We start from the raw sequence: 23,698 nt of genomic DNA on the forward strand, positions 1-23,698 counted from the left end.
ATTAACAGTCTTACAACACCCCCCATTGTCCTTTCTCTCCCCCTCTCCAGATCCAGAGGGACACAGCAGCCGTCCTACAGCCCTACTTCACCTCCACTGGGCTGGTGATCAAGACCCTGGAGCACGCCTCCAAGATGGAGCACATCATGGATTTCACGCGGCTGCGTTGTATGGGTTCCCTGTTCTCCATGCTACACCAGGCCTGCCGCAACGTGGCGCTCTACAACAACAACCACTCAGACTTCCCCATGCCCAACGACCAGCTGGAGCGCTACATGCAGGTCAGTCAGCGGTGCCACAGCGCCTCCTGCTTGTGGGGAGGCTAAATGGAGTCCCTCAGGGCTTGGTGTCAATTCCATTTGAATTCATTTAAGTTTAGGAGATTAGTTGAAATTGTGGTTCAAGAATCGAGTAGTTTGGGGGGGGCAAGCGAATGTTTTTTCAATTTACTTGATGGATTGATTGAGTTGAAACTATCCTGTTAGACTGGAGACTTGATTTCTGATGAATCCAGAGAACATTGCACTAAGCAGCTCCTCTCCTGTCGCACTAAGCGTCATTATTATGATTATTGAGTGCTTTTCAAGAATCCAAACAATAATACTACATGGGTTTGTAACAATGCTGCACTAATTGTAAACTTGATTTTTGTACAAAAAAAATATTTAAAAAAATAATGAATGGATTTTATAAATGTTAAACCATATTTCTGCCGTTTGGGTCCACAGAGGTACTTGATCTACGCCGTGCTGTGGTCCTTCTCAGGCGACGGCCGGCTGAAGATACGTGGCGAGCTGGGTGAATATATCCGCCGCATCACCACTGTGCCCCTGCCTTCTGCGCCCAACGTGCCCATCATCGACTACGAGGTAGGAATGGACGTGCTCTTGAATCTCAGATCATCAAGCTGAATAACAGTGGCTCACCCATTTAACTCTCATTAAAATTCTTAAGTTTATTTATTTATTTTGTCCTATCCTGTGGTAGAACTGGAGCCAGGGCATAACATTAACTTCAACTATTAAATGAATAAACTTTTTGGTCTGGCAGGTATATAAAAAAAATCTACAAGACACATTTTTTTACCAGACAAATGTAAAAAAATAAATAAATAAAAATTGCCACTAAAATTACACCAACAAAACACAAAGGGATGAGCATGCTTTGTAATGTTTCTAAAACATATGTATTACTAGTTAGAAGTAGTGTGATATGTTTAATTTCATTTTTTTTTGACCTTGAGTATTTTAACCAAATATCACAGATGAGACAAATGTTCACCTGCCCCTTTAAGGGCAGGGGGTTACCGTGGTAACGGTAATGTAACAAGTCATGTTTGTGTCCGTGAGATTCTGTTGAAACTCCAAAATAGAAAAACATCCTAGTTTGTTCACAAGCTATGTAAACAGCTGGGAAACACAAGGACAAAGTCTCGCTTCAGTAGATTTTTCATTCTAAAAATGAATCTTTCACTCAGCTCTTCACATGTGCACAGCCCCAAGCGAGGCAGTGTGAGGAGTCATAGTTCTTTGCGATTTAATTTACCAGCTATGAAACAAAACGACAAATACTTTTAAGACTGCTACTGCAGCATTGGTATTACTATAAATGTGATCATACTTGACTAGTGAAATACTTGCACTGTGGAGCCCTGACCACCCGCCAACGTGCCTGGTATAATATAATTTTTACCTGCCGATGCCAAAATGTATCAGCGTGTTAGACCCTGACAGGAGCCCTGAGTTTTTCCTGTTTTCCTGACCCATATGAGCTAACTAAGAGAACTTCTTGTCCCTAGAATTCTACCACAACCCTCCTTGTTTTTGTTCCTGTCAGGTCACCATCTCCGGCGAGTGGCAGTCGTGGCAGGGCAAGGTGCCACAGATCGAAGTGGAGACCCACAAGGTGGCTAGCCCGGATGTTGTGGTACCCACCCTGGACACGGTGCGCCACGAAGCCCTACTCTACACCTGGCTGGCTGAGCACAAGCCCCTGGTCCTCTGCGGCCCGCCCGGCTCGGGTAAAACCATGACCTTGTTCAGCGCCCTCCGAGCTCTGCCTGACATGGAGGTAAGTGTGGTCCCGTCAGGAACGCTGTTTACTGGGGTTAGATGGCGCTAGACCTGTGGGTTTCAATTGTAGTCTAAGCTGACCTGGTCTGAGTCATGGGGTGATTCTCAAAATGCATACTACTGTGCTCTGAGCACTCGAGGGTCGGAGTACGAGTCCAAATCAAAGTAGGAGTACAGTTATCAAATGCATACTCTCTTTTGTGCGTATTTTGACACATGTATCGTTGCAAGCTTCAACTGGAAGTATGCAAAGAAATGAGGCAAACGCGTAAAAAAAAATTACACAATGTATTAAAATCAATGTAATGTTTTATGCGTTCTGCGTGCAAGAACGTCCTCGGAGAATGCGCCCGGAACACGGTAGTATGCATATTTTTTGTTGTTGTGCTGAATTGGAACAAAAGCCGGCGCACCCTGCATCCCTTCAGCTGGTCACCATAGAGATGGACTTAGGTCAGCTTCCAATGTCCACTTAGAATGCATACCACTTGGAATGCAAAACCCATACATTGCTAATTCCACAATAAGTATGCTAGTGTGGACATTGGACCGGAGGCTAAATCTTCAAGTGTGCCAATGAGTCTGTCAAATGAATAATAGGTCTTCCTGCCGAAGTTAACCCTTTCACCTCTGCTCCCAGGTTGTGGGTCTGAACTTCTCCAGTGCCACCACCCCGGAGCTGCTGCTAAAGACCTTCGATCACTACTGCGAGTACCGTCGCACGCCCAACGGTGTGGTCCTGGCCCCCGTGCAGCTGGGCAAGTGGCTGGTGCTCTTTTGTGATGAGATCAACTTGCCTGACATGGACAAGTATGGTACCCAGAGGGTCATCTCCTTCCTCAGACAGGTGAGGCGGTCTCGGCGTGTACATGCATACACACGTACTGGCTGTGTCTCAATAGGTTTAACATGACTCCTTCCTCAATGGCCTTTCTACCTATCAGTGGTACTGAAGTAAAGGAGACCAGGAAGGATGCCATTTGAGTATGGGCCGGTGTGTTCTAAAGTTAAACAAAGGCAAGGATGGGCAACCCTGGACCGCAGGCATTAATGTTTTTAATTTTTTATTTATTTAACCGACCTGTGTTGAATTTAGGAAATCACTGAATTGATCAATTATCTGTTGGTCAGGTGTGTTGCCTGCAGCACTCCAGGAACCGGGTTTCCTACCCCTGCACTAAGGCCTATGTTATGCTGAGTTCCTGCGAGAGCATTAGCTCACCTTCCTCTGGTGTTTTCCCCTGCAGATGGTGGAGCATGGAGGCTTCTACCGTACCTCAGACCAGACCTGGGTCAAGCTGGAGAGGATCCAGTTTGTGGGAGCCTGTAACCCCCCCACCGACCCCGGCAGGAAGCCCCTCACCCACAGGTACTGTCAACATGACCTATGTCCATTTGAGACCATGTAGCTTTTTCCTAGGTCTTGTTTAGTAGTAGCGACTCACATGGTACACAGCAAGGGAGCGATGTGACGAACTGTAGCAAAATGTTTTGAAATGGGAAAAGGAGTGTTTTGTATAGGTAAAGTAGTCCCCTACCTGTTTTCAGTCAGTTTTCTACCGTTTGGTGCCTAATGAATACGACCCCGGACTTTACTCACTGTGGTTGATTTTTGAATGATGAGTAACTGTTGTGATTTTAAAAAATTTAAAAAATTATTCCAGGTTCCTGCGCCACGTGCCAGTGGTGTACGTGGACTACCCCGGCCCCGCCTCCCTCACTCAGATCTACGGCACCTTCAACCGGGCCATGCTGCGTCTCATCCCCTCGCTGCGTACCTTCGCTGAGCCACTCACCGCCGCCATGGTGGAGTTCTACACCATGTCTCAGGTAAGAGCTTACATATCAAACATAGACGGATAAAGTAGTAGAGGTATCTACAGTAGTAGAGGTATTTGCAGGTATCTACAGTAGTAGAGGTATTTGCAGGTATCTACAGTAGTAGAGGTATTTACAGTAGTAGAGGTATTTACAGTAGTATTTTGAGTTGAGAATTTTGCTGTGACTTATGCCATGTTATTTTGATATCTGACTGACTAACAAGATCAATGGGGGCCCCCTGGAGGTCAGGGCCCCTGGGCGCGTGCCCGGTCCGTATTCAACAACAATTAGTTTAGATGGCTGGCGTAGACTAACATGCTCATCTAAAAATGGTTACCTGTCAGTGACTGACGAAACAAGAGAAACTGCTGATGCAAAATCTAATTTTAAAATGGTGTATTCTACTATTCTGATTCTAAACAGTAAGTTGAGACCCTGACTGAGTTGCACCAGTATTATCAACGGTAGTATTATCTAATGTAGTATTTACAGTTATCTACAGTAGTAGCCATTTCTATGGTACAACATCATCACAAATATGTCTTGTATAAGAGCCACTATAGGAATCACTCATAATGTCTGATTTTTGTAGTGCTGAACACAATGGTAGGATAGGATGTAACCTAGTCCCAGATCAGTTTATGCCATCTTGTTAAAACCTCAGGTTGTTAGCAAAATGTCACAAACTGATCTGGGACCAGGGTAGATTGGATGTGATGTAAGGGAACTGACCTTTTTGTCCTCATGGAGCATGTCCCTCTGTCCACTACAGGAACGCTTCACCCAAGACACCCAGCCCCACTACATCTACTCTCCCCGTGAGATGTCCCGCTGGGTGAGGGGCATCTTCGAGGCCCTGCGGCCCCTGGAGACACTCCCTGTGGAGGGTCTCATCCGCATCTGGGCCCATGAGGCCCTGCGCCTCTTCCAGGACAGGTGTGTGTTCAGTCCTTAGGGAAGTAGCCAGACTGCCCCAAAGTAGCCTAGTAGAATCTTTGGGGGAAAGATTGTTTAGCGTTATTAATATGGCTTGGAGTTTTCCCTTGCCAGGTGCTTGTTCCAGGCTGTAACCAAGGCCCTGAGTTTTCTTGATTGTGTGACCTGATTGATTTTAAAAGTTGTATACAAAGAGATTCAATGTTGTTGTCTAATGTTGTTGTCTACTGACCTGTTAAACTATTCTCTCCCGTGCACAGGTTGGTGGAGGATGAGGAGAGGCGCTGGACAGACGAAAACATTGACATGGTGGCCCTCAAGCACTTCCCCAACATTGACCGTGAAAAGGCCCTCAACAGGCCTATCCTCTACAGCAACTGGCTCTCTAAGGTGAGCTTCCTGCCCATAGTAGCAATATAATACGGTTCTGTTTATACAGACACAATATAAGTAATTTTTATATATATATATTACTGCACTGTCCCTTCGCTAAACCTGCAATAACATCTGCTAAACACGTATGTGACCAATAAAATGTGATTTAGATTTGAGACTCAATATAATACGGTTCTGTTTATTGAGATGCAATATAACATGGTTCTGTTTAATTCTGTGTATCGGCATGTGTTGCAGCATCACCTAACTACCATATAGACATACCCATTGTAAATGTAGAGCCAAGAAATTGACAATCATGGCTTGTGTCGGTTGAATGAAAGATGTTATTTAGTTTTTGTGTTAATGGCTATCTGTCCCCATCCTCAGGATTATATCCCAGTGGAACAGGAGGAGCTGCGAGACTACGTCAAGGCCCGTCTGAGGGTCTTCTACGAGGAGGAGCTGGACGTGCCACTGGTGCTCTTCAACGAGGTTCTGGACCATGTCCTCCGAATCGACCGGTAAATAAATAAATAAAAATACTTCTCTGCTTCAACATTGTGAAATTTAGCACGTGGATACACTTGAGTTTTGTTGTTGAAATGACTCCTTACTTGACACTGTTAAAAACGGCCAATTCTTGTCCTTTTCCAGAATCTTCCGACAACCCCAGGGTCATCTCCTCCTGATTGGAGTCAGTGGAGCAGGAAAGACCACCCTGTCCCGTTTTGTGGCCTGGATGAACGGCCTGAGTGTCTATCAGATCAAGGTTAGCCATTACCACAGGACTTTTCTTTACTAACTGTAAATCTAACTCTGTTCCTTTTTGAATTACCATTTTTTTTAAAGCTATCTGAATCGTCATCTCGACACAATACGACAAAATATTATGCGTGGGAAAAGTAGTGTTTCAGAAGTGTTTTTAAATTTTTTTTTAGGTCTGGAATCCATCAATGTTTTTTAAATTAAATTTTCTTAGTTCACCTTTTATTTAACCAGGTAGGCCAGTTGAGAACAAGTTCTCATTTACAACTGCAACCTGGCCAAGATAAAGCATAGCAGTGTGAACAGACAGCAACACAGTTACACATGGAGTAAACAATAAACAAGTTAATGTAAAAATGGAACAAGTCGATATGTAGGTTCTAATGAGTTGAGTGGTTGAATGAGGTGCTGACTGCATTGTGATGTCTGTGTCCAGGTCCACAGGAGATACACGGGTGACGACTTTGACGAGGACCTGCGGACGGTGCTGCGTCGCTCCGGCTGCAAGAACGAGAAGATCGCCTTCATCATGGACGAGTCCAACGTCCTGGACTCTGGCTTCCTGGAGCGCATGAACACCCTGCTGGCCAACGGAGAGGTAGAGACCGCCAACCCAAGCTTACACTTTAATACTCAAAAATAGAACAGTCTCCGTTCCTCTGTCTGCACTGACGTTGAAGAGACAGGATGGGGTGAAGGCCAAATCAAGATCATATTGCTTTTACCTATCTTGTCAGCTCAGAGCAGAAGGGACAAGAAGGTAGTCACTTTAAACAGATCCCCTGTCGCCTCTTCCATTGGTTCCTACCTAGATACTGCTATTGAGAAACTTGTTGTTAGGAAATACCATACCTTTGGTCATGTACATAGGAACTTGAGGGTATGTGGACACCTGCTCGTCCAACATCTCATTCCAAAGTCATGGGCATAAATATGGAGTTGGTCCCCTCGTTGCTGCTGTAACAGCCTTCACTCTTCTGAGAAGGCTTTCCACTAGATGTTGGAACATTGCTGCAGGGACTTGCTTCCATTCAGCCACGAGCATTAGTGCGGTCGGGCAATAAGTTCTGGCTTTCAGTCGGTGTTCCAATTCATCCCAAATGTATTTCATGCTCTAGCAGGGTAGAAATTTGATGATTTGTTGGAAAGGTGGCATCCTATGACGGTGCCTAGTTGAAAGTCACTCTGAACTCTTCAATAAGGTCATTCTACTGTCAATGTTTGTCTATGGAGATTGCATGGCGGTGTGCTCAATTTTATACACCAGACAGCAACGGGTGTGGCTGAAATAGCCAAATCCACTATGTCCACATACTTTTTGTGTGTGTGTGTATTCTCTAACATGTGTCCCTGCCCAGGTGCCAGGTCTGTTTGAGGGTGACGAGTACGCCGCCTTGATGACCCAGTGTAAGGAGGGCGCCCAGAAGGAGGGTATGATGCTGGACACGCATGAGGAGCTCTACAAGTGGTTTACCAGCCAGGTCATCAGAAACTTACATGTGGTCTTCACCATGAACCCCTCATCTGAGGGCCTGAAGGACCGCGCCGCCACCTCCCCTGCCCTCTTCAACAGGTGGGGGCCTCCTATATCCACACCTGCAGTCAAGGCCTAAAATTTACTTTGTGTTCCACCAACCACTGGCAGGTAGATGGAAAAAAATCTACTAGCCACTTAGATTTTTTTTACCAGCCGAAATGTTTTGCCATAATTAACAAACATAAAAAACAGATGACCATGCTTAATGATTCTAATGCAAAATAATGTATTAGTAAGCAGTAATGTGATAAATTGCTCAATTTCGTTACATTTTTTTTGTGACCCAAGTCTTTTATTAACCAAAATATCAGATGAGACAAAATATTCAGCTGCCACTTTAAGGGCGGGAGGTTACTGTGGTAACGGGGCCACTCGAGTCATGTCACGTGGCTGTGATTTTGGATCTGACTAGTAGACCCCGCATCTCTTCACTATCACTCAGAGCCTCCAAAAATGAATCTATCAGCACAAAGCTCCCCAGCCAGGCCTTGTTACTGCGTGAGGTGGGATATAGATTTTGTATTTCTTTGTGCAATTAGCAGCTATGAAACAGCAGAAAAACAGCTACTGCAACATTTATAAATCACAACTAGCAAACGTGCTCCTACTTGACTTTTTGTACTAAATTTTTATTTGCAAATGTAACGCTCTCTCTGTAGAGCCCTGCAAATTGACCACCCACCTAGGTGGCTGGTGAAATACACATTCTTACCTGCCAATACCTAAATCTACCGCATTTGGCAGGTGCTAATGTTATGCCCAGCCGACAGTACAGTGGCGCTGGTATTACCTTAGTAGCTGACTCTAAACCCACTCAAATATTTCCATTGAACAGATTTGCACACTGTCACTGGTCCTGAGTAGTGGCTGATTTGGAACTCTTAGGAAAAAAACATATTTTTTTTGTTGACTTGATTCTTTGGAATCCCTTTTGGATAGACGAGACACACTGCACTCAATCCCCCCCAGTCGTTTTCAGATCTGTCATGATTGTAGCCTTCCACTACAGTATCTGTGTTGGACTCTAACTCTTTCTCCCTTCCCTTCCACAGATGTGTGTTGAATTGGTTTGGAGACTGGTCAACTGAGGCCCTCTACCAAGTGGGCAAAGAGTTCACCATCAAACTGGACCTGGAGAAACCCAACTACAAGGTGCCTGACTACATGCCGGTGGTGTACGACAAGCTGCCCCAGCCACCATCTCACCGTGAGGCCATCGTCAACGGCTGCGTGTTTGTCCACCAGACACTGCACCAGGTAAGACTCACGCGTTGGTGATCAGACCTGGGTTCAAATTGTGTTTGTTTTTAAATTATTTTTTCAAATACCTCAGCTGAGCTCGCCTAGTGCAATGGAACCAATGGAATAGTCCCAAAAGTGCAAAACACTGCCCATCTGGCACTCCAGGCAGGCTCAAACAAACCCTTAAAGTATTTGAAAGAATAGAAATACCAGGCCTATGCACTTGTGGAGATCTGAGAGGATTTGATTGGTGTAAGCAATATAGTGAAACTACTTGATTATACCTGTCAATTCCTCTCAGATCTCCACAAGTGGGCTTAGAGGTACGATTTGGGACTGGGACAACATTTTAAACCAGATCTGTCGATCATATGACGGTAAAATGGTACTCACGTTTGCTTACGATGGCGTTCTTCCTCCTCAGGCTAACAGCCGGCTGTCCAAGCGTGGCGGGCGCACCATGGCTATCACCCCGCGCCACTACCTGGACTTCATCAACCACTACGCCGACCTGTTCAACGAGAAGCGCAGCGAGCTGGAGGAGCAGCAGATGCATCTCAACGTGGGCCTGAGGAAAATCAAGGAGACCGTGGACCAGGTGACGCTTCCTTCCATAATGGTCTTTCCTGACAAACATAAACTTAAGACGTGGATAGAGCTAGCTAGCTTGCAGACGTACAATTTGGCTCAGTGTTTCAAGATTATGGTAGATCTGTTTGGATTTTTATTGTCCGTTCGAGTTGTTTGTCACCACAGTCTGTATCTTGATCTTCACCCATAGGTGGAGGAGCTGCGTCACGACCTGAGGATCAAGAGCCAGGAGCTGGAGGTGAAGAACGCGGATGCCAACGACAAGCTAAAAAAGATGGTCAAAGACCAGCAGGAGGCGGAGAAGAAGAAGGTAAGAGCGAGGGGAACTATTTCACTGTATACCAGTGGTCTGACAATTCCGTCCCGCTGGGCCAAGAAATGAGCAGATCAGGTCCTGATGTGGCTCCCGGGCTGGGACTTTCAGATCTCTGCTGTATACTAACCTCTGTGGAAGTAGATGGTGGTTGTATTAGACCTGTGTTTTCCATTGGGATTTCTAGGTGATGAGTCAGGAAATCCAGGAGTCTGTGTACAAGCAACAGGAGAAGATCAAAGACAAACAGCTGAGTGTCAAGGTAGACCTGGATCAGGTGGAGCCTGCTGTTATTGAGGCCCAGAATGGTACGTCTCCTTTCTGTTTTATTTTGTATTTAATTTCCTTACACTTCTGATGACTGCTTTAGACATTGTTGCAAAATCAGCTTAGAGGCAGACTGATCTATTTAACAAGCAGTGTTGTTTTGGGAGCGTTCATATTCGCAATGTCACTGCTGCTGTTGAATGATTACATCCCCAAGTTTACATTATGAGATGCCCAGCTGATAGAAACATTGCTCTTTTTGAGCAGATTTCTTTTTCTTTCCAAGTTCTTTATTGTCCTCTCTCCAGCGGTCTCGCGGTACGAGATGGATATCTCTCTTCTTAATCTAACTTCTCTGCTTTTCTTCTCGCTTTCCCTCTTTGCTGTTGATTCTCCCCTCCGTCCTCTTGTGCCCCCCCTCCTCTGGCCGGGGTTAGCTGTTAAGTCCATTAAGAAGCAGCATCTGGTGGAGGTGCGTTCCATGGCCAACCCGCCGGGGGCGGTCAAGCTGGCCCTGGAGTCCATCTGCCTGCTCCTGGGGGAGAGCACCACAGACTGGAAGCAGATCCGCTCCATCATAATGAGGGAGAACTTCATCCCCACCATTGTTAACTTTTCTGCCGATGAGATCAGGTGACCATGAGTGTTTTGTTGGAGGGGGAAGATTGCGGCGGTGGGGTTTGCGTGACCGAGGGAAGGGGTGTCTGTGATTGTTCAATGGCAGAGAGGAGTTGTGTGATTTGACATTTGATTGAACCAATTACAGAGCGGTTTGGTTTGAGCTGCCGACATGTTTTGGCACTTCTGCAGTAAAATCTAGAGCAAGACTCATTCCTGCTAGCAAGTTTTAAGAGATCCAAAATGGCCTCTTTCTTCAATGGAGTTCAAATACCTAAACATCTCTGCCCTGAAACACAGTCCCTTTGCCCCCCTCTTCCAACCCTGCTGCTGTCAAACCCCCTCCTCCCACCCCTTCTGTCCTGCATGGTTCCTAAAGAGTGGCCCCCCCTCTCTTTTTCCCTCCCCCATCCATCCCTCCCCAGCCGTCAGCTCTATTAAGCGTCACCATCTTGTTGAAGTGCGTGCCATGACCAACCCCCCTCCCACGGTTAAGCTGGCCTTAGAGTCTATCTGCTTACTGCTGGGCGAGGAGACTAATGACTGGAAAAAGATCAGACAAGTTATTGTCAGGGACAATTTCATCACCAACATAGTCAACTTTGTATCAGAGGACATGAGGTACTGTGCTCATCCGTTTTATATTACTCTGATCGCAATCTTCCTCACGCAGTTGTGATTCACTGTATTATTGTTAATTGCCAAGTGGTTGTCTTGAGAAATCAGAAGAGTAATGTACTGATTTATTGATAGTAGACCAATCTTGGCATGATTGTGCTCATTGAATCAAGTTAGCATGTCCAGCAGTTGGCTAGATATGTTTTCTGACCGTAGTTGGTAGAAAAACAGTTAGTCTGAAATCAGTCACTATGATCTGTATCCATTTGGATGAAACATTTCAAAATGATTCATACTAAATAGAATGCAATTTTCTAGTTGAAGGGGAATTTCACCCTAGCTCTGTCAGTCATTACTATGTTAACAACATTAGGTTTTGTCATCTATCCATCAAAAATATCCCCAGTACAAGCTACAACAAGTGCATTTTCATTTCACCGATAGAATCAAACTTCCTGTGTATTCGTCTGCTCCAAGTGTACCACCACTCCGGCATTCATAGCGAATGCACGATGCCCAACGGGGCCAGAACAGGAAGCACCACTCCACACCAAGCTGTAGTCTCTCAGTGAATCGGCCAATAGGAGCATCGCTGAAAAGACATCTAATGGCTCTGTCAAACAAAGACAACCACATCTACACCCAGATGTATAGTGTGGTCGGTATAACATAGGCTTTGTGAAATGCCTTTTTAGATCTCATCCATCACATCAATACACCGGATGTTGTCATCTGGTGTATCGTTCAGCACGGGAAACCCAGACCTGCTGCCTTTGTGGTCAAATATATGTGAAACACTTCTCACTGTGCTAGAAGCGTTTCAGACACGATCCAAACAAACCCAGTCATATTTTGGTGAAATTTCCCTTTAAAAGCTGTAACAACCAAAAGGCTTTTTTAAAAATGTTTGCTTCCTTGCACGCCACCCCTTTTGTACATAATTTCATCCTAATCATTTCTGAATACCCTGTTTTCAGTTGAATTCATTTGACATTTTTATACAATTGCCTGTTGCTCTGTCCTAACGCTGTGATCTCTATTGTAAATGCAGTGAGTCAATCCGTGAGAAGATGAAGAAGAATTACATGTCCAACCCCAACTTCAACTACGAGATGGTCAACAGGGCCTCCCTGGCCTGTGGCCCCATGGTCAAATGGGCCATCGCTCAGGTAAGGAAACCACCACCCACTGACTTTTTATTTTACTAGGCAAGTCAGTTAAGAACAAATTCTTATTTTCAATGATGGCCTAGGAACAGTGGGTCAACTGCCTGTTCAGGGGCAGAACGACAGATATTGTACCTTGTCAGCTCGGGGATTTGAACTTCCAACCTTTCGGTTACTAGTCCAATGCTCTAACCACTAGGCTACCCTGCTGCCCCATGGGAACGGTGTAAGGGTGAATCTAAAGTCTTTCCTCGATTCCTTGCATCCTCTCTCCTCGTCTCCCTCTCAAAACACATTGGAGGAGAATGTCATAGAGGAGGATTCTTGGATCTTCCAATGCATTTGGAGAGGACGTATTTGAGATTCATGTAATGTCTAATGAGTGCCAGGAGTAAATTCTTCCTTACCATGTGTAAAAAAAAAATATATAAAAAAAAAATACAAAACTGCACCTTACTTATAACCTGCAGTTATAGCCTGCAATTATATTGACCCATCTCTTCCCCCTCTTCTAGCTGAACTACGCTGACATGTTAAAGCGAGTGGAGCCGCTGAGGAACGAGCTGCAGAAGCTGGAGGACGACGCCATGGACAACAAGTCCAAGGCAGAGGAGGTGGAGCAGATGATCCACGACCTGGAGTCCAGCATCGCCCGTTACAAGGAGGAGTACGCCGTGCTCATCTCTGAGGCCCAGGCCATTAAGGCAGATCTGGCCGCCGTCGAGGCGAAGGTAGGGAAGTCCATCCACCCATAACAACTATTTCTCCATAACTTTAGGAATTAGCAAGAGATACCATTTCTCCATAACCTTAAAAATTAGCAAGAGATTTAGGAAATGTGTTTTTAGAGCAAATCGTGTGTTATCAAGGAAAAAGGCGTGGCATCTCAACTATGAACATTCTGAAAGTCAATGCCCTAGACTTGACAATAGAATGTTGCCCAATGGGATGAGTGCTCAGTTTAAAACTCCTATTCCAATGCAATTGAAGACTAGGTGGAAAAGCGCGCTATCAATCCAATCCATCATTGTTCTCATTATTAAATCCGACCTTGACCGTCTTCTGTGAGTGCAGGTGAACCGCAGCACAGCCCTGCTCAAGAGCCTGTCTGCCGAGAGCGAGCGCTGGGAGAAGTCCAGCGAGACGTTCAAGAACCAGATGGCTACCATCGCCGGGGACTGCCTGCTGTCCGCAGCCTTCATCGCCTATGCGGGCTACTTCGAGCAGCAGATGAGGCAGAACCTCTTCACTACCTGGTCGCACCACCTGCAGCAGGCTAACATCCAGGTACTGGGGGGGTGGGTTGTTCAGTGGCTCATGTAATGGGGGTAGTTCTCAACACTAGGCTTTCGTTGACATCATGAGTAGGGGAGGGGTCATGAGTTTTTCCATGTCAAATGAGGGATGATGAGGATTAAAAATACTGGCCTTAATGATAAATGACCTTGCCGGAGATGTGGAGAATTGTGTTGGCTCCCACGACTATTTCCTAGGCTTTAGTTCAGACGGCTAACTGTTTTGAGTCGCATGGACAACCCAAGTTCGAAACCCAGACTTTTACGCCTAGTCTGGCAGTCATCTGTAACTCAAGGCCTTATTCTATGTAATGTTCTAGACTCCATTTTGTATGGCTAAGCAGATCTGTCTCTCCCACTAGTTCCGTACGGACATCGCCAGGACTGAGTACCTGTCCAATGCGGACGAGAGGCTGCGCTGGCAAGCGAACTCCCTCCCGGCGGATGACCTCTGCACCGAGAACGCCATCATGCTCAAGAGGTTCAACAGGTGAGTGTGTCCATCCGAATCACAACATCATCCACTTTTTTTCCACGTCTAGGAGTTGAAGTGTTCTAAATGATCAACACAGAGTGGTAGAGAATGATAGAACTATCATAAACCTCTATAGAAAGTTAAACACTTCACTGCGGATCCTGTCAGAAGATACAAAACTTTACCATGGAAATGTTTGTATAATGAATGCCTATCCTAATTCCACGGTGCATCCAAGAGTGTGATGGATAGACTTTTTTTAAGACTTCTGGAAAGCTGTCCATTTCTTTGGGCTAAATGAGATTCTTAATACATCAATTAAACCTTTCCCAGGTATCCACTGATCATCGACCCATCCGGCCAGGCCACAGAGTTCATCATGAACGAGTACAAAGACCGCAAGATCACCAGGACCAGCTTCCTGGACGACGCCTTCCGGAAGAACCTGGAGAGCGCCCTGCGTTTCGGAAACCCTCTGCTTGTGCAGGTCAGAACAGACTTCTAGGTCGATCCTGCATGTTCCAGACCATGTGTACCTCTATTTTTTAATAACATTTTTTTTAACCTTTATTTAACTATGCAAATCGTACTAGTGGGTTAACTGCCTGTTCAGGGGCAGAACGACAGATTTTGTACCTTGTCAGCTCGGGGATTTGAACTTGCAACCTTTCGGTTACTAGTCCATTGGGAGGTAGTACTCTGCTTCTGCCGCAAAATATGATCTCCCTTGAGACTGGTAACATTGTTACTATATGTAACATAAGCTTTAACGTAAATGTTAGGTCCAGTAGCTAGCTAGCGACTGCAACATTTGGTTCTGGGTTCCAAGATTACTGTTGGGCTAGCCAACCTTGGTTCATTTGGATAAAACCATTTAGTGTCCATGTAACTAATGGTAATATGAAACAATGTCTCCCCCAGGATGTAGAGAGCTACGACCCCATCCTGAACCCGGTGCTCAACAGAGAGGTGCGCAGGACCGGCGGACGCGTGCTCATCACCCTTGGCGACCAGGACATTGACTTGTCGCCATCCTTCGTCATCTTCCTCTCCACACGCGACCCCACAGTGGAGTTCCCTCCAGACCTGTGTTCTCGTGTGACCTTTGTCAACTTCACAGTGACACGCAGCAGTCTGCAGAGCCAGTGTCTCAACGAGGTGCTTAAGGCCGAGAGGCCCGACGTGGACGAGAAGCGTTCCGACCTCCTCAAACTGCAAGGTGAGACGCTTGCTTGCGCAACTCTCGTTCCGTGTGCCGACAGTCTCTTGCATTAGATGATGAATCTATCCAGAACCTGATTTCATGTGAATGAAACTCGTATACGGATCTGACTGCTGATATGCAATGCACACGAAAGTATCTACTCTCTACTCTTAGTCCTATTTTTATAGATTAACCCTCCCTCCCTCCACCAGGTGAGTTCCAGGTGCGTCTGCGCCAACTGGAGAAGTCCCTGCTGCAGGCCCTGAACGAGGTCAAGGGTCGTATCCTGGACGACGACACCATCATCACCACCCTGGAGAACCTGAAGAAGGAGGCGGCGGAGGTGACCAGGAAGGTGGAGGAGACTGACATTGTGATGGCTGAGGTGGAGGCGGTGTCACAGCAGTACCTGTCCCTCTCTTCAGCCTGCAGCTCCATCTACTTCACCATGGAGGCCCTGAACCAGGTACACACACTGCTATCTCTTATAAAGATTATCCCTTGTGCAGACAGCGTCTTGCATTAAATGATGAATATATCCCAAACCTGAGTTCATGTGAATGAAACTCTTATACGGATCTGACTTCTGATATGCAAGTCTCTTCTAGTTCTGTTTCTATGGTGGTGACACTCTTAAAAACCTTCTAGTAGTGAACCAAAAAGTACTGTACCTGTCCGTCTCCAGATGCACTTCCTGTACCAGTACTCGCTGCACTTCTTCCTGGATATCTACCACACGGTGCTGTACGAGAACGCTAACCTCAAGAGTGTTAGCGACCACACCCAGCGCCTCACCCACATCACCAAGGACCTCTTTCAGGTAAGCGCACATCTCAAACACCCACTAGAACCTAGAATGTCTAAAAAAAACTCACATCTAGAACACCTTCTAGAACATCTAGAGCTAGAGTTTTTTCTTCAAAGATTAAGTTTATGGGTTTTTGTTTGGAGGTTTTCTAGTGCAAAATCACCAATCCTATTTTCTTGTTTTCAGGGGGCGTTCAACAGAGTGGCCAGAGGCATGTGTAACCAGGATCACATCACCTTTGCCATGCTCTTAGCCAGGATCAACCTGAAAGGCATGACAAGGTATTGAACTTTGAACTTTCTACACATTCCAGGTTATAATGTGAAGGATAAGGTCCATGGTTCAGTTCCAAAATCTACACTACCACAATGTATTGAGGATGCATTCTAAGTGGTATACTAGTGTGGACAGTGTGGCGTTGCCCCTGCATGTCATTGATAACCATTTCCTGTTGCCCTCAGCGAGCCGTCCTACGACGCGGAGTTCCAGCACTTCCTGCGTGGTGCGGAGATGGTGCTGAAGGGTACAGCGGTGCCCAAGGTGAAGGGCCTGACCACGGAGCAGTGTGAGGCCATGATCATTCTCAGCCGTCTCCCCGCCTTCAAGGACCTGGTCTCCAAGGTGGAAGCTGATGAGGTGAGAAACTTGGAGGGAAGAAAATGACTTTAGCAATGTGAAGCTCTTTAATAAACCGTTTGTTAAACTGACTCTTTACTAAACTGTTTGTTAAGCAGAAGAGCATTACAATTATTTTTTAGAATAAAAGAGTAAGAAAGGAACATTTTAAGTTGTCGTCGAGGTTGACATGTTTTTTTGTGTGTTTTTTTTTACCATTGCAGCAATTCTTCATGTGGATTGAGAGCAACTCCCCTGAGCTGTCCGTGCCCTACCTGTGGACAGAGGAGAAACAGTCAAGTGAGTATTTCAATCCGATTTACTTTGGGGGAAGCATAGAAACCCATGACGTTCAGAGGCTGCTATGCATTGTCGAGATCCCAATTATGCTCTTGATAGAATTTGCATTAAAAATACAAAATGAATGTAGAGAATATGGGTAGTTTGTGGTTCAGTGGTAAAGAGTGCTACGGGGATTCTGTGCAGTCCCGACTGCAATGTAGTCCATGTCAAAAATGTACTTTGTCTGTCCTCGACAGCCTCCATCGGTCAGGCAGTGCACCAGCTGCTCCTGATCCAAGCCTTCCGTCCGGACCGCATGCTGGCCATGGCCCACATCTTTGTATCGAAGGTCCTGGGAGACACCTTCATGGCCATCATCGAGCAGCCCCTTGACCTGGGCAACATCGTGGAGAGCGAGGTAACAGAGCATAGAAATAGAATCTACCATCGTAGTCATTTCATATTTATGGTACAGAAGTCTGGACATCCCTGAATCGACAATCATCTCAGATATAGTGTGTTATTTGTACAGTGTTTTTAAGGGTCACTGTTCTACGTACCATTGCGTATTACAACCGCTCATCTCCTCGTGAAACTTGTTCTCCTACCCGCCTAGGTGAAACCCAGTACCCCTGTTCTGATGTGCTCCGTACCCGGGTACGATGCCAGCGGCCTGGTCCGGGACCTGGCAGCTGAGGAAAACAAACACATCACCTCCATCTCCATTGGTAGGTAGCCTACAGCAGGGTTTAGTCAGTTCAGTTTGAAAACAGCCCAGGAGGAAGTATGAAACATCTACTGGCATCTTAGAATCCTGGTTCCTCCTCTTCTCTCTCTCTCTTCTCTCTCAGGTTCTGCTGAGGGCTTCAACAAGGCCGACCGCGACATCAACACCGCTGTCAAGTCCGGCAGGTGGGTGATGCTGGAGAACGTGCACCTGGCTCCTGGTTGGCTAATGCAGCTGGAGAAGAAGCTCCACTCCATGCAGCCCCACGCCAGCTTCCGTCTCTTCCTCACCATGGAGATCAACCCCAAGGTCACATTCCACTTTCAACTTCCTTAGAAAAAATAAACAAGATAGCGAGTATGACAGTGTTTTACTCTGTATTGAGGACTATAAAGACCAAACTTAATGAAAGGGATTTTTGAAGAAAGTTCAAGCTCACTCAATTGTTGATTTAAAAAAAAAAAAAAAAAGAGTTTTTAAAAAATATCCACGTTGTTACTTGAAGTATAACTTATCACTGTGATTGGTTAACCTCAAGCTTTTTCTCGCCATGTGGCACAGTTATGAATGTCTTGACTGTTGAGAGATCTAAATGTGTTTTCTTTGTTCCTCTCAGGTGCCAGTGAACCTGCTGCGTGCTGGACGTATCTTTGTGTTTGAACCTCCTCCTGGTGTCAAGGCCAACATGCTGAGGACCTTCAGCAGCATCCCTGTGGCTCGCATGTGCAAGGTGACCAACACAACTATATGAATACTGATTACTCTTTCGCTCCTTTTTTTCTTCTGTCACTTTTTGCCCCTCTGTTCGTCTCACACCTTCTTCCTCCATAAACTTGGATGAATGATTTCTTTTTACCTTGACTATTAAAGGGTCAATCTGCAATTGTGACTATTTTTGGGGGGACTTTTAACTTCTTGATGCACCCATCCCGTTAGCGGGTTCATCAACATCCGCTGAATTGCAGAGCGCCAAATTAAATTACTAAAAATCATAAGTGCAATATAGCAAAACACAGCTTAACTTGTTGTTAATCCACCTGGCGAAAGCGTACCAAGCGTTTATGTAAGGACATCTCTCTCAGTAGACAAAACATTACAAACAGCTAGGAGCCAAGTAGATTGGTCAAAAAAGCAATAAAATGAATTGCTTACCTTTGATCTTCGGATGTTTTCACTCACGAGACTCCCAGTTACACAATTAATGTTCCATGAAGAATGCGCGTTCAGAGCGGTCACGACATCGCAGACAAAAATTCCAAATAGTATCCGTAAAGTTAGTAGAAACATGTCAAATGTTTTTTATAATCAATCCTCGGGTTGTTTTTACAATATATAATCGATAATATTACAACTGGGACTGTAGCTTCTTCAATAGGAGAGAGAGTAATGTCTGCTCCAAGCTGTTGCGCATGCAAAACGCTGCTGCCACCCAGCCATACAATGATGTGATCTTTCTCGCTCATTTTCCAAAATAAAAGCCTGAAACTGTTTAAAGACTGTTCACACCATGGGGAAGCCATAGGAAAAGGAATCTGGTTGATATCCCTTTAAATGGAGCGAAGGCAGGCAATGGAACAGGGAGCTTTCAGGAAAAACAGCACTTCCGGGTTGGATTTTCCTCAGGTTTTCGCCTGCAATATCAGTTCTGTTATACTCAGACAATATTTTGACAGTTTTGGAAACTTTAGTGTTTTCTATCCTAATCTGACAATTTATATGCATATTCTAGATTCTGGGCCTGAGAAATAGGCAGTTTCATTTGGGTATGTTTTTCATCCAAACATCAAAATACTGCCCCCTACACTCAAGAGGTTAAATTAATTATATATTTATATTATATACCCATAGGTTCTTTAAGAATATAACTAAGGCCTATTGAGCTTAGTTTAAGTGTCCTACCCCATCAAGAACCCAAGATATAAGCTTGTTTTACTCCATTGTTTGTAAACAATGTAATTGAAAACTAACGTTGTCTCGCCTTGAAACAACATGGTTAAAACTATAATTTTAATATTGTGGATGGTCAGTCCTTGCATGCATAGCTCTTGTCTGAATTTGAGAGCTCCAAACCCATTCCTCAGCTATTTACCAAAACAGTGGTGGAGTGGCCACTTTGTTTGAACTTCAGATTGCCCCTATAAAAACAAACTCTTCTACTTGTCTGTCATCCTCTGCAGGCACCCAACGAGCGTGCCCGCCTCTACTTCCTGTTGGCCTGGTTCCACGCCGTCATCCAGGAGCGTCTGCGCTATGCCCCGCTGGGCTGGTCCAAGAAGTACGAGTTCGGAGAGTCGGACCTGCGCTCGGCCTGCGACACCGTGGACACCTGGCTGGACGACACCGCTAAGGTCAGTCACACGCTGTTGTCTCTTACGTTGGGTTCTTTCTGTATGCAGAACGTCTCTTACATTAGATGATGAATCTATCCGAACCTGATTTCATGTGAATGAAACTCTTATACGGATCTGACTGCTGATATGTAATACACACATAATATATACATTCTTGCAATTAGGAATGAAGTTGAAGGTCACTCAATAAAAACTAAAAATGTACTAGTCTCTAAGTTGGATGGGTGTGGTGACAATAGAACAGGTATTCTATGTATTTCTATGGTGGTAACCTTCCGTTCTCCTCTTCCTCCACACCCCCAGGGCCGTCAGAACATCTCCCCTGACAAGATCCCCTGGGCAGCCCTGAAGACCCTGATGGCCCAGTCCATCTACGGCGGTCGCATCGACAACGAGTTTGACCAGCGCCTGCTCAACACCTTCCTGGATCGCATCTTCACCACGGGCAGCTTCGACTCAGAGTTCAAGCTGGCCTTCAAGGTGGACGGTCACAAGGACATCAAGATGCCCGAGGGCATCCGGTCAGTGGCTGGGGTTGGGGTGGTAGTTTTACTTTAGTGATATTACAGAAATATAAACACAACAGGAGTATTTCTGTCAGAAAGCCCTTTTGTGGGGAAACACAAATTCTGACTGGACCTGGCTCCCTGCCCAGTCATGTGAAATCCATAGATCCAACTGTAATGCAGTAAAATCTTTGAAATTGTTGCATTTATGTTTTTTGTGTATGTGTATCAACTGAAAACTAAGGTGTAGTATACAGTACATACAAAAAACTATATATTGTGATCAATTCTCAGTCAAATGTTTGTCAAAGAAATTCAGGGGAAATTCACACATTTAGGCATTTCAGGTGATTTTCTAACATCCTCCCTCTAACGCTGTTCTCTCTCCTCCCTCCTCTCTCAGTAATGCTGTTCTCTCTCTCCTCCCTCAGTAATGCTGTTCTCTCTCTCCTCCCTCAGTAATGCTGTTCTCTCTCTCCTCCCTCCTCTCTCAGTAATGCTGTTCTCTCTCCTCCCTCCTCCCTCAGTAATGCTGTTTTTGTTTCTCCTCCCTCTCTCAGTAATGCTGTTCTCTCTCCTCTCAGTAATGCTGTTCTCTCTCCTCCCTCCTCTCTCAGTAATGCTGTTCTCTCTCTCTCCTCCCTCCTCTCTCAGTAACACTGTTCTGTCTTTGGTTCCAGGCGTGAGGAGTTCATGCACTGGGTGGAGATGCTGCCAGACACCCAGACCCCGTCCTGGCTGGGCCTGCCTAGCAACGCTGAGAAGGTCCTGCTCACCACTCAGGGTATGCTATTGGCTACAGCTGGTTGGCCCCGGCTGCAGCTGCACTCAAGCGGCTTGTCCGGTTTTGTCTGTGGGATCCTTTGTCTGCAGCGAAGGAGACTGCCGAAACTCATCACTCATCTTTGGTTTCTCCTCTCTCCATATCTGTTGTAACATCTTATTTCCACAGGAATCATTCTCTAACTAGAGAAATGACTACCATTGGTGTACAGCATATTCTAACTTGGGCAAGTATAGGCAACCCTGGTCCTGGAGGGGCCGCAGGCACCATGTTTTTTTATTTAACCGACCTGGAAGACCAGGTGTGTTGAATTCAGGAAATCACTGATTTAATTACCTCCATTGGTATTGTATGGATCCTAGTCCTGCAGTGGCACTCCAGGAACAGGGTTGCCTTCCTCTGAACTACAGGAAGGACTACCAGGGCCTAAAATGTACTTTTTGGTCCACCAGCCACTTGTATTTTTTACCAGCCCAAATATTTTGTTCACCTTAATGACATAAAAAATAAACTGATAACCATGTTTCTAAAACAAATAAGGTTTTTAGTAAGAAGTAATTACTTTTTTAACCAAAATATCAGATGAGACAACATTTTCAGCTGCCCCTTTTAAGGGTGTGGGGGGGGGGTGGTTGTTAACAGGGCCACTTGAGTCGTGTCTGTGTGTGTGAGAGATTTGGGATCTAACTAGGGCGTCTCTAAGCTATCAGTTGGAAGCAGAGTCAAACTAACGTTGAACAACAACTAAGCTTGTGAACAAAACAATTGAAATAGCCAAGAAACACAAGGATAAAGTCTCACCTTGTAGACTTTAGAGTAAATTAGACAAACTTTGATGCCTGTGCACAGTGCCTCCTAAAATGAATCTATCAGCACTTCCCTCAGAGCGCACAGCTCTGATAGGTGAGATTAGCAGCTATGAAACAAAATGGCAGCAGTACTTTGTAAACGGCTACTGCAGCTTTTTTTGTGTGTTAAATCACAACCAGCACATGTGCTCCTACCCGCCAACGTGGCTAGTAAAATGGGTATTCTTACCCACCAACGCCTAGATCTACCTGCATTTGACAGGTGTTCATTTTATGCCCTGATGACTACCATTGATACAGAGCATATTCTCTCACTGCTTCCAGTAATGTGGTTGTAGGCCCTTTTTCCTTTCCTTATTCCTTTCCTCATAGCAGTTCCAGTGTTCTAACCGAAGGCCCCCCCCCCCGTGTGGTAGCCTTACCCATGGGAGTGTTCTGTCCAGCAGAGGGGTGTTCTCACCCTCCAGCAGCTGTATTTCACATTTATCGTGTCTCGCTTGGCTTCCAGTTCCAACTCCCAGCTGTTGATGCATCCATCCCTCCCATCCACCCCTCAATCCATTCACTCATCCCCTTCATCCATCCTTTTGGTTCCAACTGATTTTTCCTCAGAGCCCCAGAAAATGTTTTCACTTCTATAGGTCCTCCTTAAAGAAATATTGCATGGTCTCCCTCCATTTTGTTGGTACTGACTTGTTTTTGTCAGATGTTGATTTGTTGTTTTTACTGTCTGTCTGTCTGACTATGTTGTAATCCCTTGTTTTTGATTGTGAAACACAACAACCCTTTCATTAACACGTCTATGAGGATGAGGCAGTACAAGGCTATGTTCTTGGTCCACCGTTGATATCTTCTTCCCACACTCCTCCCCCGGGCTTGTCTCACCTCTTCCACCCCTCTCCCCCCCCCTTCTACCCCTCCCCTCCTCTTCCACCCCTCTTCTCTCCTCCCTTACCCCTTTCCTGCTCCCCTTGCTGGCTGCTTCAGGCACTGACATGATGGGTAAGATGCTGAAAATGCAGATGCTGGAGGATGAGGATGATCTGGCCTACGAGAAGGAGACTAAGCGCGAGCGCACGGCGTCCACCTCGGCTGAAGCCCAGCCCGCATGGATGCGCACGCTGCTCACCACCGCCACCAACTGGCTGACGCTCATCCCGCAGGTGGTCAACCACCTGAAGCGCACCGTGGAGAACATTAAGGTAACGTCCCAGCAACGTCTCATCTGGTCAGTGTGACGCCTGGGATCTGATGAGCGTTCTGATGCCTTTAAAAAAAAAAAAAATTCACAACCTACACACACTGCAATCTCTCTTACTGCATAAAGGGGGAAAAAAGCATTATGTAAGTGATGAATCTATCCCAAACCTGATTTCATGTGAATGAAACTCATGGATCTGACTTCTGATATGCAATTCAAACACTGTGGGTGTCTTCAAGGACTATACAGGTGAAAATATATTGTTTAATCAACTTCTATATATTTAATTTCCCCCCCACACACACACACACACACAC

At 45.6% G+C, this 23,698-nt stretch overlaps 1 protein-coding gene, 3 non-coding genes and 1 pseudogene across 4 annotated transcripts in view; all 5 read left to right on the forward strand.

Moving 5' to 3' along the window:
- dync1h1 (dynein, cytoplasmic 1, heavy chain 1) overlaps nt 1-23,698 on the forward strand; it is a 48,290-nt gene that overhangs the window by 22,543 nt on the left and 2,049 nt on the right. Inside the window, exons 35-70 of the mRNA XM_024437790.2 lie at nt 51-281; nt 729-869; nt 1,837-2,070; nt 2,713-2,919; nt 3,320-3,441; nt 3,737-3,902; nt 4,666-4,829; nt 5,090-5,219; nt 5,595-5,728; nt 5,862-5,976; nt 6,409-6,570; nt 7,331-7,545; nt 8,562-8,766; nt 9,176-9,349; nt 9,533-9,652; nt 9,843-9,963; nt 10,360-10,555; nt 12,210-12,327; nt 12,840-13,055; nt 13,399-13,611; nt 13,982-14,109; nt 14,428-14,581; nt 15,016-15,313; nt 15,511-15,764; nt 15,984-16,118; nt 16,293-16,387; nt 16,568-16,742; nt 16,946-17,021; nt 17,261-17,421; nt 17,620-17,731; nt 17,855-18,039; nt 18,347-18,460; nt 19,908-20,078; nt 20,385-20,602; nt 21,268-21,371; nt 23,168-23,382. Of these exons, the coding sequence (XP_024293558.1) occupies nt 51-281; nt 729-869; nt 1,837-2,070; nt 2,713-2,919; nt 3,320-3,441; nt 3,737-3,902; nt 4,666-4,829; nt 5,090-5,219; nt 5,595-5,728; nt 5,862-5,976; nt 6,409-6,570; nt 7,331-7,545; nt 8,562-8,766; nt 9,176-9,349; nt 9,533-9,652; nt 9,843-9,963; nt 10,360-10,555; nt 12,210-12,327; nt 12,840-13,055; nt 13,399-13,611; nt 13,982-14,109; nt 14,428-14,581; nt 15,016-15,313; nt 15,511-15,764; nt 15,984-16,118; nt 16,293-16,387; nt 16,568-16,742; nt 16,946-17,021; nt 17,261-17,421; nt 17,620-17,731; nt 17,855-18,039; nt 18,347-18,460; nt 19,908-20,078; nt 20,385-20,602; nt 21,268-21,371; nt 23,168-23,382 (5,979 nt within the window). The remainder of the gene's footprint in view (nt 1-50; nt 282-728; nt 870-1,836; nt 2,071-2,712; nt 2,920-3,319; nt 3,442-3,736; nt 3,903-4,665; nt 4,830-5,089; nt 5,220-5,594; nt 5,729-5,861; nt 5,977-6,408; nt 6,571-7,330; nt 7,546-8,561; nt 8,767-9,175; nt 9,350-9,532; nt 9,653-9,842; nt 9,964-10,359; nt 10,556-12,209; nt 12,328-12,839; nt 13,056-13,398; nt 13,612-13,981; nt 14,110-14,427; nt 14,582-15,015; nt 15,314-15,510; nt 15,765-15,983; nt 16,119-16,292; nt 16,388-16,567; nt 16,743-16,945; nt 17,022-17,260; nt 17,422-17,619; nt 17,732-17,854; nt 18,040-18,346; nt 18,461-19,907; nt 20,079-20,384; nt 20,603-21,267; nt 21,372-23,167; nt 23,383-23,698) is intronic.
- On the forward strand, nt 15,365-15,436 carry LOC112262466. Its single transcript, XR_002955353.1, has one exon. It is a non-coding gene; the product is annotated as a small nucleolar RNA SNORD50 (small nucleolar RNA).
- On the forward strand, nt 15,820-15,891 carry LOC112262465. The gene has a single exon (XR_002955352.1). It is a non-coding gene; the product is annotated as a small nucleolar RNA SNORD50 (small nucleolar RNA).
- Nucleotides 20,139-20,209, forward strand: LOC112262468. Its single transcript, XR_002955354.1, has one exon. It is a non-coding gene; the product is annotated as a small nucleolar RNA SNORD50 (small nucleolar RNA).
- LOC112262467 lies at nt 23,524-23,591 on the forward strand (annotated as a pseudogene).

Source organism: Oncorhynchus tshawytscha, linkage group LG11 (genome assembly GCF_018296145.1).
Source record: "Oncorhynchus tshawytscha isolate Ot180627B linkage group LG11, Otsh_v2.0, whole genome shotgun sequence".
Classification (NCBI taxonomy): Eukaryota; Metazoa; Chordata; class Actinopteri; order Salmoniformes; family Salmonidae; genus Oncorhynchus; species Oncorhynchus tshawytscha.